The following is a 26463-nucleotide window of genomic DNA, read 5'->3' as shown; positions in this document are numbered from 1 at the left end:
TAATTACATAGAAATCAAATTAGGGTATTAGATTTTGAAAAAAAGAATTGTAAAAACAATCTTCTTGATTTTTAAAGAGACAATTAAAATCACAAAACCCTAATTAGATTATCTAATTCAAAATAAAACATGGGTTACATACCCTAAATTCATCAAAATTAAGGTTTGGATCACTTACTTGGAAAAGGAAAGCCTATTTGTAAACCCAAATCTCTTCTTCTCTTTCTTCTCTTCTCTCTCTCTCTCTCTCTCTCTCTGTTTAGGATAGCATGCGCAAGTGGGAAGGAAATCTACGAATTGGGTTTTTATAAAACCTCATGGTTTTTGTTTCCTATTCTAACTCTAAAAGATGGTAAGTGTCCATTCTATTTAGGTCTCTTAATTATTATCTTTTATTTAAGTTAAACAAAAGAGAAAATTTAAATTGAGTCAACATGTGGCCCACTTACTATTTATAGTAAAAACGGAATTTACTATTTATGGTAAAAACGTACTTTACTATTTATAGTAAAAGGAACCTACTATTTATAGTAAGTTCGGACTTACTATTTATAGTAAGTTCGGACTTACTATTTATAGTAAGTGCAAACCCGACGGTCCGGAATGCTCCAATCGAAGATCTAAACCGTTGATCTTCGATCGGGGATCTACGACCAAGATTTAGATAAAATCATTAACTTTCCTGACCCTTGGTGGGGCCGGGTGTTACAAATACACTAGTAGAGACCTGACCCAAACCATAGCTTACCCATAAAAAATAGAAATAAAAAAATGTTAGGTATGTCTGCTCTAGAACTAACGTTATGATATTTCTTGTTCAAAAATCTGGAAAAGTGTCTCAACCCGCATCATAAAAATGCAAACAATAACAGCTAACTTGTATATTTCACAACAGTTTGAAAGCTCGGTTTTATGAGGATCACTTTTTTAAACTTGTTCCTTAATCACAACAAAACATAAGCTGCAAAACATGCTAGATCGGAGATAATCATACATATATAATTCCATCAGGCTTTAAAAAGATCCTTCCCTGTTTCTCATAATATCCTTGTTTTTTTATGGGCAAATATTGTTGTTATTCCTCCAATGTAGTCACAGACTCAACATCACTATGGAAATCTCATAAAACAGATCTTAATAGCTGTTAAAGTATAAAAGATAAATAACGCCTTTCTCCAACAGCTTAAGCTTTTGGAGAAGTTGGTTAGTTAACATGGTATCAAAGCCAAAGGTCTCGAGTTCAAACCTCCCGGATAGCAAAAATCCACATGTGATGGTCGGCCCAAAGTGGGACCACATGTGCCACGTGTTTGCCAAGTGGGCCACACGTGCGGGGGAGTGTTAAAGTACAAAAGATAAATAACGCCTTTCTCCAACAACTTAAGCTTTTCGAGAAGTTGGTAAGTTAACAATAGCTATAGCCATGCACTCATCTCTTGATGCCAAAATGCAAACTCCTTAAATAGCATCACCAACTTCAAGACAATACCTCGTTGTTTGCAAAATTTACAGTTTAAACCAAAGAGAAAAATGATCCACGAAAAATCTGATTGGACCCTCTTTTTCTCCCTTTGTTTCTTTATCAGAAACGGTATATGGCTTAGTTTTCAATTCCATTGCTGATGGAATATCCAGAAAATTCCATTCCGAAATACAGCCCGGAACAGAAAATCGAATGAAACTTTCAGTATCGAATTTTTGTCTCATCTTTTCTAAAAGAGGCAGTACACCAAAACATTCCATTCCAGAAGAAAATCAGAACACCCTGGATTGTAATTGACAGCTAAGGTGGAGGGTAAAGATGGAGAAATTTATTTCTCCAAGCAAAACACACATTTTATTTCATAAACATGAATAATATAAATGCCAGCGTTTACATGAATAATATAAATGCCAGCGTTGCTTTCTTTGTGATTTTTTTGTTTTTTCCACTTGTTCAATTATCCAATTTTCTCTCCCTTAATAGCAATGCAGCTATTTTTGTCTTTGGGATTTTGTAAGAACCTGAACTTGTACCCACATAATGAGTGTATGTTCTTTTTTGACATTTTTTTAAACAACTCTAAAGCTTAAAATACTGAATTTGCTTTAACAGAAAATTCCCTGATTCTCTGATCTAGCATCTTTTCAAGAACCAATAGATATTTCCTCTGAAACATCACCATGAAAAAAACATTCTTCACAGCCAATTGATGCAACGGTCAAGAACAAGTCACAGCAATAGATAGGAGCACATGGGCAGAATTTAGCTTAGCTATAGGCAGAAATGTTTCCCTATAATCCGCTCCACCAATCTTGGAAATCCATAGCAGCCAGACGAGATTTATCTATGTCAATAGATACATCTGGTTTATGCTTGATGGTATTAAACACTAAAACACATCGACATCCTACCACATTCTGTTCCGCATGCAATTCAACTGTATCCTGTTATCTACTTTTTAGTTGCTCACATTTCCTCAACCATAGCCTCTTTCCATTTATGATGAGAGAAGACATCTGCAAACTTTGTAGGAATTGGGATAGATAAACAAAAGCAGGAAAAGCACGAAATGAAGGAGAAATGAAACAGTAAGAAATAAAATTGCTAATTGGATAACGAGTACAAGAACAGACCAGAGACCGGTAAGAAACAAAATTGCTAATTTGATAACGCGTACAAGAACACTTTACTTTTCGTAAATTAATTGGAAGATCATAAGATAATATAGACATCTGCAAACTTAGAAGGAACTGGGACTAATAAACAAAATCAGAAAGCAGGAAATGCAACCATTTAAAAAAGAAAAAGAAAAAAAAGAAACAGGAAAACAGACTGGTAAGAAACAAAATTGGTAATTGGACAATGAGTACAAGAATGCCTTCCTTTTCGTAAACCAATTGGAAGATCATAAGATAATATCTGAGTGGTACTTGGAGAATCTGATAGAGCGTGGTCAATGACTAGAGTTGTCTCTTGGATTCGAGGAGCTCTTTGGTGTGCATTGGAGGTTGATTTATCTTCATTTGGTTGGCATCCTGGCACCTGTGAGATTCCAATCATTTCACGTTTTCTTGTTGGACGACATCTTCGTGCTGGTGAGATCCTTCTTTGTGTGGAAGATTGGAAGCAGATTATATTATCAACATCGGTTTTGGGGCTGCCGTGGGTTTCTTTTCATTCAAGGGGCTATTTGCTTCAGATCTCTTAAACGTTTATTTGTCACGGTTTGGGAGTTATAGCATGATCTGCAGTTATAGCATGATCTGCAGTCTTTTATTATCATTTCTATTGACTTGTAATGGTGGAAAAGAGTGAAATGGAATTTTTTTGGTAGTGATTGATTGCCTTAATGTATTTCAGGAGTTATACAATTCCTAATTTATTTATTTCGGTATATAAAGAGGAAAATGAGGACTGCTGGTCTATTTATGCATTTCGTTGATGAATTTATTACTTGTTATCCCTAGTCTGGAATGAGAAAACCCTTCCTATTATGACCGTCAGTTATCACTAGTCTGTTCACTGATGATCATCTCTTTCTTTCTATGAGTTTTTTTTATATGCTGCCCAACTGTCAAGTACCGTCAAAGGGGTAGCATCCTTGATATTTGATCCAACAGCAGACCACTTTTTAAGAGGCTTATGTTGGATCACATATCAAGGGTGGTACGTCTGACGTACAACCTTGACGGGACTTCACAGTCGGCCACCATATATTTTCTCTCTTTCTATAACCTTTTCTTTCATTAATGTTTCTACATTCAGGTTGGTCATGACAAACAAGGACTTCCAATAGGATTGCAGTTGATAGGCTGTCCGTGGGGTGAGGCCAACATCTTGCGATTGGCTTCTGTAGTGGAGGTAAGGGTTCTTATTTCCAGAAATGCTAGATACAGAATATAAGATCATTTTCATATGAAAAACATTGTTTTCACCATATTTTGTCACATGTTTCAGTCATCACAATCAAGCATAGAAAAGTTATGTCATCGGTTTTCTTAAATTCTCTTATCATTTGTCAACTAGTGTGAGGCCCGTGCGATGCACAGGGCGTTGAAGAAAAATTAAATGAATAATAAAAAGATGTATTAAAATGGTTCAAAAAATAAAAACCAACTGTGCATTCTCACTATTTAAAAAGTTGGAAAAAAAAAATCAGTCAAAAGAGCATCTCTCTAAAATCAACTGTTATAAGGGCGCAGTTGTTCATTGTTAAGTATTACGCAGTTGTTCATTGTTAATATTATTAAAATGAATGATAACGACTTTTATGACTAAATTTGTATGAGGTAGAGGTCTAGAGTTGATGATCGATATTTACTGATAATTTTCTTTTCTTTTCTTTTCTTTTTAATGGTTTTTCTATGATACTCTTTTCCTGCAAAAACACACTAATTGCTACATAATAGGTATTGTCATTGATATTCACCAAAAGAACATGGACGCCATCCGAATTTTCTGAAAAAACCTCATCTACAATACCATTGTATTGCATATAAAAGGATAAAAAATGTATATGCTAACAATTGCGCTAAATTACAGCTAATTAACATCTCGAAGGAGGCCAAAGTTAATCACTTCACGCAAATTTTAGCAATTAGTTTCATAGTGAAAATGTTACCCAATAATTTCACCACAATTGGCTTAGATCTAAAATTATAAAGAGAAGCACACGCTCAGAAACTCCATTGACAGCAAGGGGATAGTCTGAAGTTTTATTTATAACTAAAATCTATTACTAATGTAACACATTGGTAGGGGCATTTATGTTAAAATCCCCTAGTTAGTAATAGACTCGTCTGAGTCATGTTACATTGGCCGAGTTGCTTCCAAGCTTGAGTGTAAATGATTAAAAAAATAGAGGAAAGATGGAACACAATTACTGTTGAGAGAGGTAGAGAAAAGAGAGAAAGTAAAGAGTGAGAGAAAAGATTGAGTTAGGGTTCTCCCCCTCACTCATGTAATATATATAATAAAGAGTGAAGTGCAAAGACAAGTATGCCCTTGGGCATTACAATAAAGACCTGTTAACACTCCCCCTCAAGCTGGAATGTAGATATCTAACATTCCTAGCTTGTTACAATTATCAACTAACTTAGCTCTACTTAGAGGCTTCGTGAACATGTCTGCTAATTGATCTGTAGATCTGGTAAACACGAGAGATATGTAGCCTCGCTGAATCAAATCTCTAATGAAATGACAATCCACTTCAATATGTTTGGTCCTCTCATGGAAGACTGGATTCGTGGCAACGTAAATGGCGGATTTGTTGTCACAGTATAACTGAGCTGGAGAAGAAGGAGGAAATCCAATCTCTGAAAGTAAGGAACGTAGCCACATGAGTTCCCCACTCGTATGAGACATAGCTATTCTGCCTCGGCACTGGATTTAGACACGACATCTTGTTTCTTACTTCTCCATGAAACAAGATTACCTCCAATAAAGGTGCAATATCCTGTAGTAGACCGCCTATCAGCCGGAGATCTTGCCCAGTCTGCATCAGTGTATCCTTCAATTCTCTGGTGCCCATGCCTCTGAAATAACAACCCTTTACCTGGCGAACTCTTCAGATATCTCAATATCTGAAGCACAGCAGCCCAGTGTGAAGTGCGAGGTGAGCTCATATGCTGGCTAACAGCGCTAACTGCAAAGGTAATATCTGGACGTGTAACAATAAGATAAATGAGCTTACCAACTAACCGTCTGTATCGCTCTGGATCTTCTAACAGGACTCCCTCCTCAGGGAGTAATTTCATATTCTGGTCCATAGGAGCTGAGGCAGGCTTGACTCCCAAACAACCTGTCTCATCAAGAAGATCCATAACATACTTCCTCTGTGAGAGGTAGATACCCCTAGTCGAATAGGCAACCTCAATGCCCAGGAAATACCTAAGACGACCCAAATCCTTAGTAGAGAACTCTGTCTGAAGGAAGGATTTGAGACTCTGAATGCCACCTGTATCGCTACCAGTGATAATGATATCATCGACATATACTATCAACAGAACACAACCAGCCTGAGACTGAAAACTGAAGACGGAGTGATCAACTGCGCACTGCTTCATGCCAAAGCGAATAAGTGTAGCATTGAACTTCCCAAACCAGGCTCTCGGAGATTGTTTGAGACCATAAATGGATTTCCTCAAACGACAAACAAGAGAAGATCTCTCCCCTGAGCAACATATCCAGGAGGTTGCTCCATATAGACCTCTTCCTCCAAATCACCATGAAGAAAGGCATTCTTTACATCCAACTGATGAAGATGCCAGCCATGATTCACAGCAAGGGATAGCAGGACACGGACAGAAGGAATTTTCGCAACTGGTGAAAAAGTCTCGCCATAATCAATCCCATGTCTACGTGTACCCTTTGGCAACAAATCGAGCCTTAAGGTGCTCAGCTGTGCCATCAGGAAGGTGCTTGACTGCATAAACCCAACGACAACCAACGGGGCGAGCACCATATGATAGAGGGACCAAATCCCATGTCTGATTGGCCTGAAGGGCTTGCATCTCAAGATCCATAGCCGCCCACCAGCCTTGATGATCAAGTGCCTCCTGTAGAGTCTTAGGTAGAGAAATAGAGGACAAAGACGAAACAAAACTACGAAATACAGGGGTGAGAAAGTCATAAGACACAAAAGAGGAAATGGGATGAGCAGTACTGCGAGACCGAGTGCGAGAGGCAATGGGAGAGTCAGAATGTACCTCAGAAGTGGGGATCTCCGGCTGAGATGATGATAGTTCGGGCGGGGCTGAATGAGCAACAGATTTGGTCTGACGCTGATACTGCTTCAATGGTGGAGGTAGAGGGGCTGCACAAGGCGCTGACGTCGGCATAACAGTAGAATCAACTGTAGGGGAGGAACTGGACACCGGAGGTGTAGAAACAGGGATGGGATCAGGAAGAACCGGAAGAGGAAGAACAGGAGTATGCGAGGAATCCTCCTGAAGTGTAGAAGGGGAGGGATCCAACGAGATGGACGGACTAAAAAATGACTGAGTCTCAAAGAATGTAACATCCGCCGAGACAAAGGATCGTCGCAGGTGAGGGCTCTAGCAACGATAACCCTTTTGGGTCCGAGAGTAACCTAGAAAGATACACCGTTCGGCCCGAGGATCCAACTTATCTAATCCTGACCCAATAATGTGGACAAAACAGAGGCGGCCAAAAACTCGAGGTGTAAGAGGGAAAGGGTCAGAGGTAGGACGGAGAATCGAGAACGGAGAGGTGCCACCAAGGACCGAAGAGGGATGCCTATTCGCCAGGTAGCATGCTGTGAGTACAGCATCAGCCCAATAGGTCTTAGGGACCCGCATATGAAAGAGTAGTGTCCGGGCCCCATCTAACAAGGAGCGAAGCTTCCTCGCAGCCACTCCATTCTGCTGAGAGGTATGAGCACATGAGGACTGATGAAGAATGCCTTGCGAAGAGAGGAATTCCTGAAAACCATTTGAGTAAGAGAAATATTCCTTTGCATTGTCAGTACGAAGACATTGGATAACACATGAGAATTGATTACTAACTTCAGCATAGAAATCACGAAACACAGAAAAAACTTTACAACGATCTTTTATTAAATAAGTCCATGTCATATGTGAATTGTCATCAATAAAGACCACAAAATAGTGAAATCCAAATGAAGAGGTAGTCCTCGCAGGACCCCATACATCAGAATGAACAAGAGCAAAAGGGTGTGAAGCCCGACTAACAGTCCTAGAGGGAAATGGCACATGATGATGCTTCCCAAGTTCACAGGCCTCACACTGAAAAGACCTAACAGATGGAGAAGGAACAAAAGGAATCCTGCGTAAACGCTCCATAGACGGGTGACCTAGACGGCAGTGCCACTGGTATGCATCGACTGAGCCATGTAGAATCGGATGGGACGGAGTGCAGTCGAGACGATAAAGGCCATCCACCTCACGGCCCGAGCCAATCGTCCTCCCAGTCGAGAGATCCTGAAAAAGACAATATGAAGGAAAAAATGAGATAGAACAATGAAGATGCTTTGTTAATTGACTAACAGAAAGTAAACTGAAAGGTGACTTGGGGACACAGAGCACAGATGATAATGTAATGCCTGGTGAAGGGGAACAACTGCCAACACCAGTGATAGGAGAGGTACTCCCATCAGCAAGAGTAATAGAACATGAAACAACATGATGAAAATCATGTAAAGATGACTGGGTACCTGTCATGTGATGAGATGCTCCCGAATCAATAATCCAGGAGCTAGAACTAGAGAGGAACGAAGCAGGAGAACTACTTGGCTGAACAAGACCAGCAGTAGGAGGGCAGCTGGCAGACCTGAAACGCTGTAGCTCATCATAGTCGGCACGAGAGACGACCATCTGATCGGTCGGAGTAGCCAGTGGTGTCTGTGAGGGGCTGTCAATAGGAGCAAGCGAATCTGGAAGGGCAAGATGTGCAGTACGGCCTTGACGAGGATATGGAGTGTGACGCAGCTCAGGATGGAGATCAAAGCATGTCTCGTGATAGTGACCCTCACGCCTACAATGAGTACAATAGGGCCGAGCTCGACTTCCACGGCCACCCTCTCGACCGCCGCCATGTCCGCCTCGGCTAGTATCGCGACCACGACCGCGACCAAAAATGCCTCCTCCTCGGGAAGGGAGGTCAGCGGCTCCATAAGTAGCAGTAGTCGAGACATCCATGGGAGTAGGAACAGTAATGCCACGTGCACACTGCTGAGCTCGTAAAAATACCTCCTGAAGAGTGGGTACAGTACCAGACCCAAGGATGTGCTGTCGAAGATGAGTGAACTCTGGTCCAAGACCCTCAAGGAAATGGACAACACGGAGCTGATCCCGTTGTCTGGCTGCCGTGGTAAGATCAGTGGTGAGAGGTACAAGAGCATCCAACTGCTGGCAATAGGAGACAAACTGTCTGTAGTAATCATGGACTGTAGAATCACCGCGCCTGTGACCCATCCAGCGCGAATAAGTGTCGCAGAGACGGGCGACATTCCCCTCACCATAATATAATGCCGCAGTGTGCTCCCATACCTTTTTGGTAGTAGGGAGATCCATCATGGTGCTAGCAATGGCAGGGGTCATACTCTGCCATAGAAGTGTACGAACAAGGCATCATCTACATCCCAATCATCAAAGGTAGGGTCAGTCTCAGGAGGAGGATCACGACGAATAATAGAAATCTTTCGTCGGGCCTTCAGATATGTCTCCACAGCAATCTTCCAAGTCAAATAGTTTGATCCATCATGACGGGAAGTGGTAATCGGTGGGAATGACGCATCCACCGAAGACAAAGACGACGACGCAGCCTGACGCGACTGGGAACTAGTAGCCATAGCTGGAGTATGAATAGTAGGGTCCTCAATATGAGGGGTATCTTCCGTAAGAGACCGGGAAGAAGACTGAAGAGGACCAACAACGAGCAAGTAGAGACAAGGATGAAGACTATAAACAAGCTAATAGACCGCGGCTTCGTGAGGACAACATATGCATAAGGGAGGCATGAGATAGCCTCACGACATAAAGACAAAGTCGAGACAACTCCGAGCCACAAACATCGCAATGATGTAAGTACAAATCTAGAACAACACCATGAAGATAGTGATCAAGCCGAACAAGAAAATCTAGGGCATAGCTATGACCCAAAAGAAGAAGAAGAGATTATGATGGATCAAATTAGGGCAAGGAAGAGTGGGGAAAAGAGGGTACTGTAGCGATGTACTGTAGCAGTACTGTAGTGATTCACTGTAGCAGTACTGTAGCGTTGTACTGTAGCGGGTACTGTAGCAAAGAGTGGAGGGGTTATGGTTAGGATTAGGGATGGAGAAGATGGAGGTGGATGTTAAGGTTAGGGTTAGGGAAAAAAGAAGGAAAGAAAAAAAAAATAGCCCTAGGCATCCATGCCCTAGAGCTCTGATACCATGTTGAGAGAGGTAGAGAAAAGAGAGAAAGTAAAGAGTGAGAGAAAAGATTGAGTTAGGGTTCTCCCCCGCACTCATGTAATATAAATAATAAAGAGTGAAGTACAAAGACAGGTATGCCCTTGGGCATTACAATAAAGACCTAAAGACCTGTTAACAATTACAACCACAAAGTAGCAGACAAAAGACAATACAAAATAAAAATAAAAATGATCATATCTTTACCGCAACTGTCATGGCTCAGCAACTTGATAGTAGAATCCAATATTCCTTGGAATAGAAAGGAACTCTTGAAAATCCAACATTGGAGAGATTTGAGGCTGAGTGCGTACTTGTGTGAAAATATCATCACCCTTTAAGCTGAGAACAATCACGATTTCCATTTTAAATTTAAGTAGCGTGTATATCTCTACTACGACGTTTTGATAATTGGACCACTTATTTATAGATATCTAATTAGTTTTTTTAGGTGATTAATGCAAATATCAGTCCCCGACTTTATTTAAGGAGATCAGAAAGTATGTACATGGAGATACATATGAGTGGCTTTATTTTCATAAATTCTGCCTGAGAAATTAGGAAAGCCCTCTGCCCGCGGGCAGCCTCTCATGAAGGGGTAATAATATGCAAATAAAAAAATAGTTACCTTTTCTAATCGTGATTCCTGTGGAGAAAGGAGCAAAAAAAATAGCCACATTTTATAATCGTGGATCGTTGGAGATGAGCAAACAAATAGCTACTTGGAGGGAGGAGCAATTAAATAACTACTTTTTCTAATCGTGTGGAGAAAGGAAGAGCAACATCCATTGTCAAGAAAATGGCATTAGCCTTAAACTAAATGCCCATAAAATGATATTACAGTCACCAATGATATCAAAAAATTTCCATGGCGAATGGTTAAATAAAAGCAAATGTACATGAAAGAAATTCAACAAATAATAAATTTGAAGTAAAAAAAAAAACCAAGGAACAAAAAAGAAGTACAACAAATTGTTCATTGAAAGAGAATAACATGTAAAAAGTACATGAGCTCGGGTCAACATAAACAGCTGCCTCTCTTTCTCAGTATTTCATGTCTTCTTGAAACTTTTGCAACTGAACAATTGTAATTTTACCCAGATAAAGTCAACATAATCCTGAAATATTGCATCGTGGGAACTGATATAATTATGTTATGAAGTAAAGCAGCCATATACAATTGATGTGCAGTTGCTTAAGCAAGGTATATAAACCAACCTAAATAACATCAAAAATATAAAATATCACTAACCTTGGCATTAGGAAAAGTAGTAAAATGATGAAACCACTCCTAATAAGTTTCCTTGCTTGAATATATAAAGCATAGGAATGCAAGTCCATAGCTCTAAGCTCCTAACCTATGGAAAAAACAAAAATTACATGAAATTAGTAACTCTAGCTTTAGGTAACTACTCATAATATTATGAGAGGAAAAAGACGATTACAGAAGTTTAAGCATATGCTATCTTTCATTGTAACCACGTCTAAAATTCAGACTCGTCAAAAGAAAGAGCTAAACAAATTTGAAGGGCTCAAAAGTGCAAGGTATATCCAAAGTTCTTTAGTTATGGTGGGGGACATGCTGTTGTATGAAAAAACAATAAAAAAAATACCTTCAATCCCAGATTTATATAAACAGTAAACGAAAATAAGGAATTGATGGAAGAAACTACCAGAGATTCGCCATCACTTTTCTTCCATATTATGAAAACCTGGACTACTACATGAACTTGTCTAAATCCGTCTTCTGATTCTTCTACAATAGCCTACTAAGAGACTTGATACGCAACTTCAAATTTTGCCTTGTAGCCCCATCGCATGTGAAGACTGATATGTCAGAAATTATAATCTGAAAAGGCTCAGAGCAAAATACTAATTAAAGTGCCCAAGAACTCTTGAAAAAAACATGATATGAATAAGTGGAAAGGAGAAACAAAGAGAGGAAATACAGTACCTTGAGTGGAGAAAGCTAAGCAAGACATAGCTATGATTGATTGAGATGGAGATCTATACGTCTGAGAGAGAGAGAGACAGTGAGAGAGAGAGAGAGGGGGGGGGGGGACTTGAATAGATATGCGTTTGGGAAGGAAATGAATAGAACTCATTAAATTTCTTAAAAAAGGATTTACGTACAATGGAAATGGAATGGAAATGGTTTCGTTTTGGGTATTATTGAATTTAATGGAAATCGTGAGACCTGCCAAAAACGAAAAGCTTAAAATATAGAGAGAATGTTTTGAGTAATTAGCGATTTAAATGGAAATGTTGCCACTCATTTTGAGTTATTACTGAAGTAACTTGAACTAATGGGGTAAGAGGATATGTAGGTCGTTTTATGGAGATATGGGAGAGATTTTAGGAGGAGAGAGGGAGTGATTTTGGTTAGAGTTTTATCATGATTTGAAGTCGTATAAGAGGTAATTACGGTAATTGGAGAAAATCAAGGAGATTTTGTAGATATGATAAATATGCCTTCCATTAGGGTGTTGTGTGTGGAAGAGAGATGCCACGTAGATCTCTAGCGGGATGGGGGAGCTGTCCACGTGGGCGTGAACAGTGAAACCCCCATCCAGCTATATTATAATAGATTTCATTTTTTTGGGTCTAATGCAGAAAAATGACTTCTTGATCATATTATTTTGATAAAAATGATTATCTCGATTCTGCTATCTACACCCGCCCCGATAATTGTTTAATCCCTTTAAACTTCTAATGTGCTAGAATATGATCAATTTGTCGGCTATATTAGTTTGGTAACAAGCGTTGATTATTACCTTCGATGGAGGGTGTTACATGCTGAATTTTGTAATTACTTTTCCTTTAGCAAGAACAATTTGGACCACCCTTCATAAAAACAGGTTTCTTAAGCATTGTTTCTTGTCAGATGAAATGTTATATTATCTTATTTTCATATTGAACTAAAACCGTGTAATTGTTCCTCTAAATTCACTCATTTAGGAGCTAATACCGCAGAAAATCATTGTAGCCCCCCCGAAGTGGTACAGCAGAAAGAAAATAAATGTCACAAAATTTGAGCTTTCCACCCAAAACAGAACCTTGCATATACCTCAATAAAAGACAAAATCGACAGTAGGATATGGTGTTGTTTCAAAGAGAAAACAACAAACAAATTGATAAAACTAATTCAAAGAGAAAAAACAAACAAATTGATAAAACTACTTGAATAAACTCCATCTTATCATCATCACAAAACCTATCCAAAGACCATGTACTTTCCCTTTTCTGACCTCAAAAATTTCTCAAAATAAATACTCCTAATTCATGATAGTTTCGATCTTTAAAACATACCAAAAGGCTTCTATTTAACCCATATTCTAATCATACTTACAACCAGAAACCTCCAATCAAAACCAGTGTCTAAATATGTTAATTTCATACTTTCTAAAATCCATATAAAATTCATTCCGAAATTCAAATAAAAGTCATCAGTATTCATAAAAATTTCATTCTTCGAAAGCCATCATTCTCTAATTTCTGGTTGACATCCCGAAATTCAAATAAAAATCATCAGTATTCATAAAAATTTCATTCTTCAAAGGCCATCATTCTCTAATTTCTGGTTGAAGGACCTATGGATTTGCACTGCGTCAAAAAGAAGCATGCAGAGCAAAGCAAAAGTATGTTTCAGTTGAGTTGTATCTTAAAGAAGTCTCTCTGTTTATATATCTTCTATATAGAGTTCTATCCAAACTCTGAGCTTGAGAAACCTGAAACTATTTTCTTCCTTAAAAAGCAAGTCACATCTTACAAGAATTTTCTTAGACGGAATTGCATATCAAACAAGAAATACGACAAAAAGATTAAACATATATTGGCAAAACCTATGATTTGGCCGACACTTTGAATTTATTGATGACACCCATGTCGTGTCGTGTCGTGTCCGACACAACACCCATGTCCACACGTGCCGACACTCCTTTAAACACTTATAAATGTAGTACTAGAAGTGTTAGTAACTTTATATGTATGAACGTATATGATTGTGTCACTATTTATAGATTTTTAAGGGTTTCCATGCCAGATACCTCGTATCCGTGTCGAAACTTGGCACACGAATTCGTATCCACAAATCATGATTTTATGTACTTTCCATTTTAGCCGTGTCTCTGTTTCTAAATTTTGGGAGTTTGCCGTGTCCGACACTCCATGTCCGTGTCGATACGCGACACTCGTGTCCGTGTCCACAAATCATAATAGGGCAATACACTCATGTAATTGTGAAATAAAAGGAGAATCCTTCTGTTGGAGCAATAGTTTCATTAACTGTATGTTCATTATGGCAAAGGATACTGCTCTTCAGGTCATATTCTACTTTGAAGTATAATTCAACACAAGTACTCATATTCACTCTCCAATTCAACAACACAAAAGCATATGAGGTGTTGATCTAGTTTTATTTTTTAGAGTTTGTTTCACCTCCGTCACGACTAAGTGTGTCGCCCGAAATCAGCCAATTCACTTTTTGTGAAGGGCTGGGATTAAATAAGCTGTTTTTCATTTAGACTAATCTCAGCCATTCACTTAAAAATGAATGGGTTGCTTTGGGACGACGACCTCGTGACAGAATTGAAACAAGCTCTATTTTTGTATTTACTTTAGCTTCATCTATGACGAATTTTATTGTTGACCTTAAAGAAGATGTGGTTTTCGGTTTGATCGCCATTTCTTAAATCAATTGTGATATCTTTTGTTCAGTAGATTTCCAACATAAACAAGAAACTTCCCTAACATCTTTGAGAAGGGGATTTATTAGCATAAGTCACTAGGAGCATCGAAGGAGCAAGCTTCAAATAAAACCAAAGTGGGGAAATGAATTCCCTAATTGTCAATGCCATGCATGATTATGCAAGTTTTCTGCCATTTGAGTTCCCAGTGTACTAGAGCCCCTCAAGAATCTTTATCTTAAAGCGTATCAAAGTGCCATCAAAGATGGTGCTAGTGCACCCTGGATAAGAGGAAATGGGATATCCAACGAGTAATGTTTGGACTTTAGAATTTAGACAACTATTTCAATCTGGATAGGAAGTCAACTATCCATGTCTCCATATAGCTATAGCTATTAGTCCAGTTTTATGTGCTTCGACTTCAGGAGTTTAGGCATGAGCAACCCCTAAAGATTGAGCTAAACAAAGAAAAATGAAGATCTGCAATCAAATTGTAACTGATAGCACTATAGCAGAGTCTCTATGGATCAGGTCAGATTCAGGTGCCAATGCCAGCATTTGATTTCTATGACAAATCCCTACATTTAACCACCGTGAAAGCATATAGACTTTTTCAGCCACCCCCACCACACATTCCTCTTCCAGAACCGCGATAAGTATAGCATGGAGACCAAAACCAGCATTCATCTCGTCAACATCCTCCATAGTGGAGAAGGATACTGTAGGATTTCAAAATTCTATAAAATACTAAAGAACAAATTGGTCATCCATGAAATACTAAAAAAGTAAAGAACAAATTCGTTTAAAAAAAAATTCTATAAAATACTCAAGAACAAATTGGTGATCCATGAAGTTGTTTCTTAAGTAAGATCTTATACTAATGGCAAGCTGCTTAAAAGCCAGTGCTCTTGGGCCTTCAATCTGCAATGCTCAAAATCTCACCTTCTTAATAATTGATTTGGTATGCGGCCTGGTTTTTGTACTTACCATATTAGTTGGAAACTCAAAACTCGTTCTTTTCAATGAGAAACTTGTTAATTCAGTTAAATCCATTACTAACTCAGCTAAGTCAATTTTCCCAGGCCACTTAGTGAGTCCATATCTGAGTTCAAGCTTTTAAATGTTGAATCTAGAACCAGCTAGAGTAATGAGGTCACATCTCTCTTGCATATTATTAAATTTCGTTCGAAATCCAAAATGTTGGCCAATATTTCACCGAAACCGAAGTACATTGAATTGGATTTTTTACATGATTTCCCCAATACTTCGCCGAAATCTGAAATTTTTTGTTTATCCTTATTTACAAAATTTCTACTAAAATAGTAGAGATTTCCACCAAATTTTTATACATTTCGGTGGAAATTTAAAAAATTGATTTTTTTTTTCAAAATTTTACATGATTTCGGCCGAAATTTTCACCGAAACCGATATTTAAAACCTTGCTCTCGTGTGCCACAATGAGGAGCATAGCAGGACTCAATGGGAAAAGGGCGACAAACCTCTCCCATAGTTACCGGATTCGCCATCCGCCATCCGACCCGCGATCTGGGATCGCACGATCCCAAACGTAGTTCGCTAGCGACCCGGATCGCCAAAAATGACGACCCACGGTGATCCACAGGAGAGAAAGAGAGAGATGCATATAGACTAAGGGAGAGATGGAGAGAGAGCTGCAAATTTTATATATTTTGGGTTGGATTGGAACTAGAGCTTTCTTTTTGAAAAAAATATGCAGGGCATACATGAGGTTTTTATATTTTGTGTATTAAATGTATGTAGTGTGTACTATGGAATGATATTCTTGTAAAAACATATGAAATTATATACATATGTGTGTGTGTGTGTTGTAGAGAGAGACAGAGTGTGTGTGTGTCCGAATTAGCGCTCCAAACTGACCCGCGACCCCTAATAGCGAGTCAACATAGCATACCCTCATCGTACCGCGTACTGGGCTACCATCGTACATCGTACCCCGTACCCGTTCCCGTACCATGTACCGGAACGAACCGCGTTCCAGGTAACATTGACCTCTCCCATGAAAAATAGGGGCCCCTCCCAGGTCTCCTATTATATTTTTTTTATATAGAACAGGTAGGCATCTGTTGAAAGAGAAATTCCAGCCAAACATCTGCCCTAAATGTTGAATTTCAACCTTGGAGTTTTGCTATATCACGTCCTCAAATCGTTGCATATAATCCTAAACCTTTTGAGCAAGTATCATGCATCTCTTAAAAACAGATTGTGAAGAATAAGACCAATTGATTCATTGCATCATTAATCAAGACAATAGTCTGAGAATTAAACAAGTTGGCTGCTGGAATCTTGAGAACATATGTCACCCTTACATCGAACACCTAAACAAGAGATAGAGTTACGCATCCATTCTTCACATACTTCAACGTCGTGAGATCACGAATCTCTTCAATTAAATGCCACCATTCAGTCCATCAAGGTTCTCTATTGCTCTTTTAGTTTATGAATAATATGTGAAGTCCGCTTATACACCAAATCTCGGTCCTGTTCTCACACCTACTAGTGCTTCCAACCTCAACTTGTCCCTACCATGAACTATTAGGTATATTGATTACATCAAACCCACATTTAAGGTTTTAACATGTTACGAGAGAGTTTAGAGAGAAAAAATGAAATGAGTTAGGGTTCTCTCCCCCTTACTCATATCTTTATATTAAAGCAAAGGATGTACAAAGTCCTAAATGCCTTAGGCAAGTTGATATTCCAACACTCCCCCTCAAGCTGGAATGTAGATATCATACATTCCCAGCTTGTTACATATATCACTCAATTTGGATTTAAAGGACTTTGTAAACATATCAGCTAATTGGTCCCCTGACCGAGTAAACACAGTACATATTTCTCCTTTCTGGATTCTTTGGCGGAGAAAATGGCAATCCACTTCAATGTGTTTGGTGCGCTCATGGAAACTGGATTGTTAGCAATGTATATGGCAGCTTTGTTATCACAGTAAAGCTGCGAAGGTGAAGATGAAATGAACCCAATCTCAGAAAGAAGTGAGCGTAGCCAAATAAGTTTGGCGCTCGTCTATGCCATTGCCCTGTATTCAGCCTTTGCACTGGACTTAGCTATAACATCCTGCTTCTTACTTTTCCACGAAACGAGATTACCCCCTACATATGTGCAATACCCAGTGGTAGATCGTCTATCTGCTGGGGATCCAGTCCAATCTGCATAAGAGAATCCTTCAAGTTTCAAATGACCATGCCTCTTGAACATCAATCCCTTACCTGGAGCCCCTTTCAAATACTTGAGAATCTGGACTACTGCAACCCAATGAGAAGTACGTGGAGAGCTCATATACTGACTTACGACTCCAATAGCATATGAAATGTTTGGTCGGGTAACTGTGAGATAGATAAGCTTACCAACCAGCCTTCGATATCTACGAGGATCCTCTAACAATTCTCCTTCTTCTGGAACAAGTTTCACATTAGGATCCATTGGAGCAGAAGCTGGTTTAACTCCAAGATTACCTGTCTCTTTAAGCAAGTCCAAGACATACTTTCTCTGTGATAGGAAAAGACCTCTAGAAGAACGAGGAACCTCTATCCCCAAGAAATACCTGAGCTGCCCCAAATCCTTAGTAGAAAACTCCTTTTGTAAGAATGTTTTTAAACGTTGTATACCTTGTGAATTGCTCCCTGTGATGATTATATCATCAACATACACTATCAACAGAATACACCCAACTGAAGAGTGATGACTGAAAACTGAGTGATCAACTGCACATTGTTTCATGCCGAAGCGCATAACTGCCTCACTGAATCTCCCAAATGACGCACGTGGAGATTGTTTGAGGCCATAAAGTGACTTGCGTAGGCGACAGACGTATGAGGATGTCGTAGAGCTGAGCCATCATAGGTCACGAGAGCTGAGCCATCAACAGGAACAGATATCACTGGATCACCGGGAGAGCACTGCTGAACTCGGGAGTATACCTCAGTAAGGAAAGGAATATCACCAGATTCGATAATCTAATGACGAATGTGCGTGTACTCTGGACCCAAACTCTCAAGTTACTGCACAACACGGATCTGATCCGTCTGACGGGCAGCCTCCTTGAGATCTGTGGTAAGCGGCATGTAAACATCAAGCTGCTGGCATAGACCAACAAACTGGTTATAATGGGTGGCAAGAGGTAGATCACCACGGCGGAAGCACACCCACTCAGAATAGGTAGAGCAGATACGACTAATGTTTCCCACGCCAGAATAAAGAAGAGTAACCTGATCCCAGATCCGTTTCGCAGTCGGAAGGAACATCAATGGCCTAGAGACGTGAGGGGCCATACTCTGCCACAGAAGAGTACAAACAAGAGCATCCTCCTGTTCCCATCGATCAAAGGTGGGATCAGTCGTAGGAAGAGGATCACGATGAATAACATGGGCTTTGCCACGGGCAATAAGATACTTTTCGACGGCCTTTCCCCGTCCAACTTAACAGTAGTAATCTGGGGGAATGATCCATCCACACAGAGAGGTGACGACGAAGAAGATGTCAAAGGGGGTGTCTGACGAACAACAGGAGTCACTCCTGAGGAGGGATTCTCAATCACTTCCTCCATAACAACAAACCAGAAAGAAATAGACAACCCAAACACAGGCGAAGAAGAGTAGATAACTGAATAGGAGGGCAAGCCAAGAAAGCTAGACGCGGCTCCAAGGATGATGGTCATCGGGGAAACGTGAAACGACTGAAGCCATGAGGCACAAAGAGGAGCCGCGAAGACAAACAAGAAATCAAGAAAATAGAAGATGAAGATCTAGCACATAGAAAGAGGGTGAAAGTGGTTTAGGGGTCACAGATAAATGAAATAAAGAGGGGGGAAATTATTTCGGGTGAAATATATATATATATATATATATATATATATATGGGGGGGGGGGGGGGGGGTTGGCCGCGGGCAGGGGGGCGTCCAGGGCGGCAACCAGAGAAGAAGAAGATGAAGAAGAAGAAAAAGAAAAAAAAAAGGCAACGGTTTTGGGTTTTGGGTGTTTGGTTAAAGTTTGGGTTTTGGGTTTCAAAAGAGAAGAAAGGGAGAAGGAGATGGAGAATAATGGAAGAAGGGTTTAGAGTTAGGGTTAGGTGAGGGAGGTGGAGAAGATGAAGGTTAATGGAGAACCCTAGGGATCAGAAAACCCTAAGGCTCTGATACCATGTTACGAGAGAGTTTAGAGAGAAAAAATGAAATGAGTTAGGGTTCCCTCCCCCTTACTCATATCTTTATATTAAAGCAAAGGATGTACAAAGTCCTAAATGCCCTTAGGCAAGTTACATATTCCAACATAACACAATCAATTTTGTATCATATGTAGTTTTTGTAATTACTGTCTAGATATTTGAAATTTCTATAAACATTATCAATAAATAAGTCACTTTTTATATTTTATTCATTATGATTATTTATTCTGAATTATTTTTGTTATTATTTCATGTGGATGCTTCCTAATAAGTCGCTTTCTATGTTTTTTTTTAAGGGCAAATGATGAAGAAAATGCAAAGATTATGCTAAATTGTTAATAAAGGGTAGATATTTAAAAATTATGAAAAAATGGCTGTCAGGTGAGAGAGTATAAGTATTATGACAAATATACCCTCACTTTCATTCATTTTCCCACCATTTCTTAAGCTCATTTTCTTTCTTCTTCCTCACCTTACCCAGGGAACGTAAAAAATACAGAGCCATTCCCATCCTTTGGAAGGTCTAATCCCCACGTTTTTCTTTCTTCTTCCTCTCCTCACCCAGCCAACCTGAAAAATACCAGTGCAGCCATTGTCATCCTTTGGAAGCTCTAGTCCCCACGTTTTTCTCTCTTCTTCCTCATTTTTCAGAGAATCGTGTAAGAGGTAATTTGCAGAAGAAATGGCTATCGGGTAAGTAATCTCACATACCCATTTCGGATTATATTTTTTTTTCCTTTTAAGGGTTGGTCGATTGTCTAGCTGCTGAAATCGATGATCGAGATACATTTAAACTAATTAAAAAATTAGATTTTGATTTTTTCGGTTCTTCCAGTATGTGAATTGCTTCTGTTTGGTACACAAGAATTTCAGTTCTTTCAGTAATGATAATAGATCTTTGATGGTCATATGTTCCTTTACAGCCGTTGGAATACATCGAGTATGTGCTGGTTTAGTATTAATTTGTAGAATCTTCCCCCTTTTCATGCATTCTTTTGAGCTTGCCTCATAGTATTTAAATTTTGTTTGATTAATCTCATTCTTATATTTTTCATGTATTTGTCACAAATTCATGTTTTTCTTTAGCTATCATTGGACTGCATTATGAGAGTGGGGTCTTGAGTTCATTGGTGGAAGAGATTTTAATCTCTTTTCTTTTTCTTTTTATTTTTTTGAAACTAAGCCTTTTCTTTTCAGGATTTAGAGGAGGAAATAACTGTCATGTCTTATTGGCCCAAAAGAATTATGATATTCCTTCGTTTGATAGCTTTACCAGTGATTTTATTAGATGTTTCATAGTTAGTACTAATATATTTCATAGTTGTGTGCTTGAGTATATGATCCAGGTCTCTTTGATTCGGTAGAGCATCAAAGAATGGAATGATTCAACAGTTACCCTTATCACGTATAGATCCCATCATATCAATGCTGATATACTTGATAGTTGTGTGCTTAAGTCATGTGTGCCAATTTGTTTGGTTGTTGCCGTCATTCCTTGAAGGTGTTTATTGTAATTTGTTAGAGAAATCCATCCATCTATTGTGTTAGCAAATGTGGGGATGCTTTCATCATATTAAGTATTGTGAATGAGGTGGGATCCACAATTGGATGATCAGGATCAGATCAGGATCGAAGATCATATCATCCATTCAGTTGTTATACTAAGAATAGGGGAAGAAGAGATATAGAATGCCTTACCATTCATTTAGATAGTATTGGAAGGAAAGATCAAGAGGTGGGTCTGTTCTGCAGCTTCTCGTAGCATTTTTTTTGAATTTCTGTTCATAGTGCTTAATTGAATATGGGATTATACATATTAATTGAACAGGGAGTTAGGACTTTAATCTGATTTTTTTGCAAATAACAGTTATTATAGTTTTAGAAACAATATAGTTATTGCCTTCGAAAAAGGATTTATTGTCCCATTTACAAATAAGAACTAATTTTTGTGGCAGCCAAAGAGGTCCATGGAGTATGTTCATCATCTTCTTGTGCCTGATTGGATGATCTTAACCATCCAATCAATTGCCTACGAATGAACAGTAATAGAAATTTGATAAGTTTTGATCCATATTCAACAACTCAAATGCATTTAATCAAATAGTTTGAATTTTTCATTATATGTGATTTTGGGGCCTTGGAGGATCAGAGACGTACTCTGCCCGATGGGTGGTATGAAATGATCTACACTAGAGCTCGATATGCACTACATATGTACACCATTGTAACTTAATGAGGTTGCTGCTCAATCGATCTTTCCTCTTTAACCTTAAAACCTAGAAAAACTCTTCTTACATATTAGTAAATGCATAGGAAAGGTCATGTTATTTAATATTGAAAAAAAAGAAGGAAAAGAATAGGTTGATTCAAGGAAACGATTATGGATCACTATCACCGGCTCGAATTTTAGATCCAATCATATTTTCCCCATAATTCCATTTTTTATGATTATTTATGCGTGGTTATTTTCTTATGTTCTATTAGGCTCAACATACAAAATTTCACATATGGCAGTGAAAAGTAGTTGAAGCTGTGTGATCTTTTGTATAAGATTTTGAGGATGCTGCCCATTGACCCAACAAAGAGGAACTCTTTCCAGCGCTGCATATGCAATGGGGACCTGGTTCTCGTGTATGAGAGGCATGACATCATGAAGGCCATCAAAGTATGTGAAGGTTCAGAGCTCCAGAATTGATTTGGTGTTTTTAGGCATTCTGATTGGGTTGGGAGGCCTTTTGGATCCAAGGTGCTGAGCAATAAGGGGGGATTTGTTTATCTGTTTCCTCCTACTCCTAGTTGTGGACTCTGGTTCTAAGCCATAGTCCCCAGATTTTATATATTGTGGATATTAGCTTTGTGATTTCATACTTGGAAGTTATCCCTGGCTGTCTGGTTCTTGAGTCGGGCACTGGAAGTGGTTCTCTAACAACCTCTCTTGCAAGGGCTGTTGCTCCTGTTGGCCATATCTATACATTTGACTTTCACGAACAGAGGGCTGCCTTAGCCAGGTAATCCATTGACTCACTGGATGACATTGATAGAATAATGTTGCTGTCTTGTGAGACATTCGATATGCCAGTTTCTAATATGTATCTTTGTTTTTCTTATTCCCTGTTGGAAATATAAAGGATAGTCTTTGTTATTTATAGATCTTTTTTTTTCAGTAAGAGTTGAGGATAAAATGGAGGGAAAGAAGAGGGAATTTGTGGTTCATTTGGCGGGAATTGGAGGCGAGAAGACAGGAGCTGCGAGAGCCATTGAAAACTTTGCCTTTTCCCTTTTTTCCTGCTTCGGAGAAGACGAATGAATTGGGTAGTAAATGGAAGCGAATCTTTTCAAAGGAGATTATGTTTGGACCCCGTTGTTTTATGCAGGGCACCCCCTTCCTTCCTGTATTTGACTACTTTGTAAGGTAAATAAATGAGAAAATCATACATGTGCATAAGTTGGTGCTTGGTGGTTGTCACCTATCCCTGCTCACTGTGACATTCCGTTTTTGGAATCTATAAGCGCTATTGAAGAGTCAACAACTCACTAGCCGTTTCATCGAGTCAATCAGCATTTGGACCTTTTAATTACTAGCATGTTTCATTGGATTTAGTATTGCCCAAAAAAGCCTATCAGTTCTTATATTTAGCTGTTTATGAATGCTAACCCAGTCATGATGTGAGTTTGGACCGTTTGGTAATTGGTTGAATAGTGCCCCAAGTTAATCGTTAACTTGAACGACTCGACTAGGTTTTACTTTGGCCATGTTTTTTCACTACAAAATCAATCAATTTTTTTTTCCTTTTGGGTCGCCTAAATTAGTAAAAGGTTGGCAATGTCAGTTCATAAACTCGTACAATTAGGAGGAATGATAGATACAAGGGAGCATACAATCAAATGTGGTTCCGAGGTATCAAATGTGGTTCTGAGGTATCAAATGTGGTTCCGTAGAGGCTGCGAGGTAGAAAATATGGTTCCGTAGTGGTTACGAGGTATAAAATGTGGTTCCGTAGTGGTTGTGGGGTATAAAATGTGGTTCCGTAGTGGTTCCGGGGTATAAAAGGTGTTTCCCTAGTGGTTAGGAGGTATAAAATGGGGTTCCGTAGTGGTTGTGGGGTATCAAATGTGGTTCCGTAGTGGTTCCCGGGTATAAAATGTGGTTCCGTAGTGGTTCCGGGGTAGAAAATGTGATTCCGTAATTCTTCGGAGGTATAAAATGTGGTTCCGTAGTGGTTTTGGGGTAGAAAATGTGGTTCCCTAGTGGTTCCGAGGTATGAAATGTGGTTCCCGAGTGGTCCCGGGGTAATAAATGTGGTTGTGTAGTGGTTCCGGGGTAGAAAATGTGGTTCCGTAATTCTTCGGAGGTATAAAATGTGGTTCTGTAGTGGTTGTGGGGTAGAAAATGTGGTTCCCTAGTGGTTCCGAGGTATGAAATGTGGTTCCCGAGTGGTCCTGGGGTAATAAATGTGGTTCCGTAGTGGTTCCGGGGTAGAAAATGTGGTTTCCTAGTGGTTCCGAGGTATGAAATGTGGTTCCCGAGTGGTCCCGGGGTAATAAATGTGGTTGTGTAGTGGTTCCGGGGTAGAAAATGTGGTTCCGTAATTCTTCGGAGGTATAAAATGTGGTTCCGTAGTGGTTTTGGGGTAGAAAATGTGGTTCCCTAGTGGTTCCGAGGTATGAAATGTGGTTCCCGAGTGGTCCCGGGGTAATAAATGTGGTTGTGTAGTGGTTCCGGGGTAGAAAATGTGGTTCCGTAATTCTTCGGAGGTATAAAATGTGGTTCTGTAGTGGTTGTGGGGTAGAAAATGTGGTTCCCTAGTGGTTCTGAGGTATGAAATGTGGTTCCCGAGTGGTCCTGGGGTAATAAATGTGGTTCCGTAGTGGTTCCGGGGTATAAAATGTGGTTTCCTACTGGTTCGGAGGTATAAAATGTGGTTCCGCAGTGGTTGTGGGGTAGAAAATGTGGTTCCCTAGTGGTTATGGGGTATGAAATGTGGTTCCCTAGTGGTTCCAGCGTATAAAATGTGGTCCCGAAGTGGTTCCAGGGTTGAAAATGTGGTTCCCTAGTCGTTCGAGGGTATAAAATGTCGTTCCGTAGTGGTTATAAGGTATAAAATGTGGTTTCGTAGTGGTCCCGGGGTATAAAATGCGGTTCCCTAGTGCTTCCAGGGTATGAAATGTGGTTCCCGAGTGGTCCCGGGGTAATAAATATGGTTCCCTGGTGGTTCCGTGGTAGAAAATGTGGTTCCGTAGTGGTTCCGGGGTATGAAGTGTGGTTCTCTAGTGGTTCCGGGGTAGAAAATGTGGTTCCTTACTGGTTCGGAGGTATAAAATGTGATTCCGTAGTAGTTACGTGGTATAAAATGTGGTTCCATAGTGGTTGTGGGGTATAAAATGTGGTTCCCTAGTGCTTCTGGGGTATAAAATGTGGTTCGAAAGTGGTTCCGAGGTATAAAATGTGGTTCCGTAGAGGTTACGTGGTATAAAATGTGGTTTCATAGTGGTTGTGGGGTATAAAATGTGGTCCCGGGGTATAAAATGTGGTTCCCTAGTGGTTCCAGGGTAGAAAATGTGGTTCCGTAGTGGTTCCGAGGTATAAAATGTGGTTCCATAGTGGTAGTGGGGTATAAAATGTGGTTCCGTAGTGGATAAGTGGGTATAAAATGTGGTTCTGAGGTATAAAATGTGGTTCCGTAGTGGTTCCGGGGTAGAAAATGTGGTTCCGTAGTGGTTCCGAGATATAAAATGTGGTTCCGTACTGGATACGTGGTATAAAATGTGGTTCCATAGTGGTTGTGGGGTATCAAATGTGCTTCCGTAGTGGTTCCATGGTATAAAATGTGGTTCCCTAGAGGTTCCGGGGTAGAAAATGTGGTTCCGTAGTGGTTCCGAGATATAAAATGTGGTTCCGTACTGGTTACGTGGTATAAAATGTGGTTCCATAGTGGTTGTGGGGAATAAAATGTGGTTCCGTAGTGGTTCCCCATGGTATAAAATGTGGTTCCCTAGAGGTTCCGGGGTAGAAAATGTGGTTCCGTAGTGGTTCCGAGATATAAAATGTGGTTCCGTACTGGATACGTGGTACAAAATGTGGTTCCATAGTGGTTGTGGGGTATCAAATGTGCTTCCGTAGTGGTTCCATGGTATAAAATGTGGTTCCCTAGAGGTTCCGGGGTAGAAAATGTGGTTCCGTAGTGGTTCCGAGATATAAAATGTGGTTCCGTACTGGATACGTGGTACAAAATGTGGTTCCATAGTGGTTGTGGGGTATCAAATGTGCTTCCGTAGTGGTTCCATGGTATAAAATCTGGTTCCCTAGAGGTTCCGGGGTAGAAAATGTGGTTCCGTAGTGGTTCCGAGATATAAAATGTGGTTCCGTACTGGTTACGTGGTATAAAATGTGGTTCCATAGTGGTTGTGGGGAATAAAATGTGGTTCCGTAGTGGTTCCCCATGGTATAAAATGTGGTTCCCTAGAGGTTCCGGGGTAGAAAATGTGGTTCCGTAGTGGTTCCGAGATATAAAATGTGGTTCCCTAGTGGTTGCGGAGTAGAAAAACTGATCCCGTAGTGGTTACGTGGTATAAAATGTGGTTCCATAGTGGTAGTGGGGTCTAAAATGTGGTTTCGTAGTGGTTCCGGGGTATAAAATGTGCTT

At 39.7% G+C, this 26463-nt stretch overlaps 1 protein-coding gene across 2 annotated transcripts in view; it reads left to right on the top strand.

Annotated features, from left to right (window-relative positions):
* The window catches only part of FAAH (fatty acid amide hydrolase), a 93926-nt gene that overhangs the window by 46444 nt on the left and 21019 nt on the right, over positions 1–26463 (top strand). For both annotated transcript variants that reach the window (XM_077377929.1, XM_077377930.1), the window contains one exon: positions 3749–3844. In XM_077377929.1, the coding sequence (XP_077234044.1) occupies positions 3749–3844 (96 nt within the window). The remainder of the gene's footprint in view (positions 1–3748; positions 3845–26463) is intronic.

The sequence above is a fragment of the Tasmannia lanceolata genome, unplaced genomic scaffold (genome assembly GCF_043159265.1).
Source record: "Tasmannia lanceolata isolate RefF3 unplaced genomic scaffold, GAP_Taslan_0.1 ptg000004l, whole genome shotgun sequence".
NCBI lineage: Eukaryota > Viridiplantae > Streptophyta > Magnoliopsida > Canellales > Winteraceae > Tasmannia > Tasmannia lanceolata.
The sequence above is the reverse complement of the archived record's forward strand: the minus strand, read 5'-3'. Positions and strand labels throughout refer to the sequence as shown.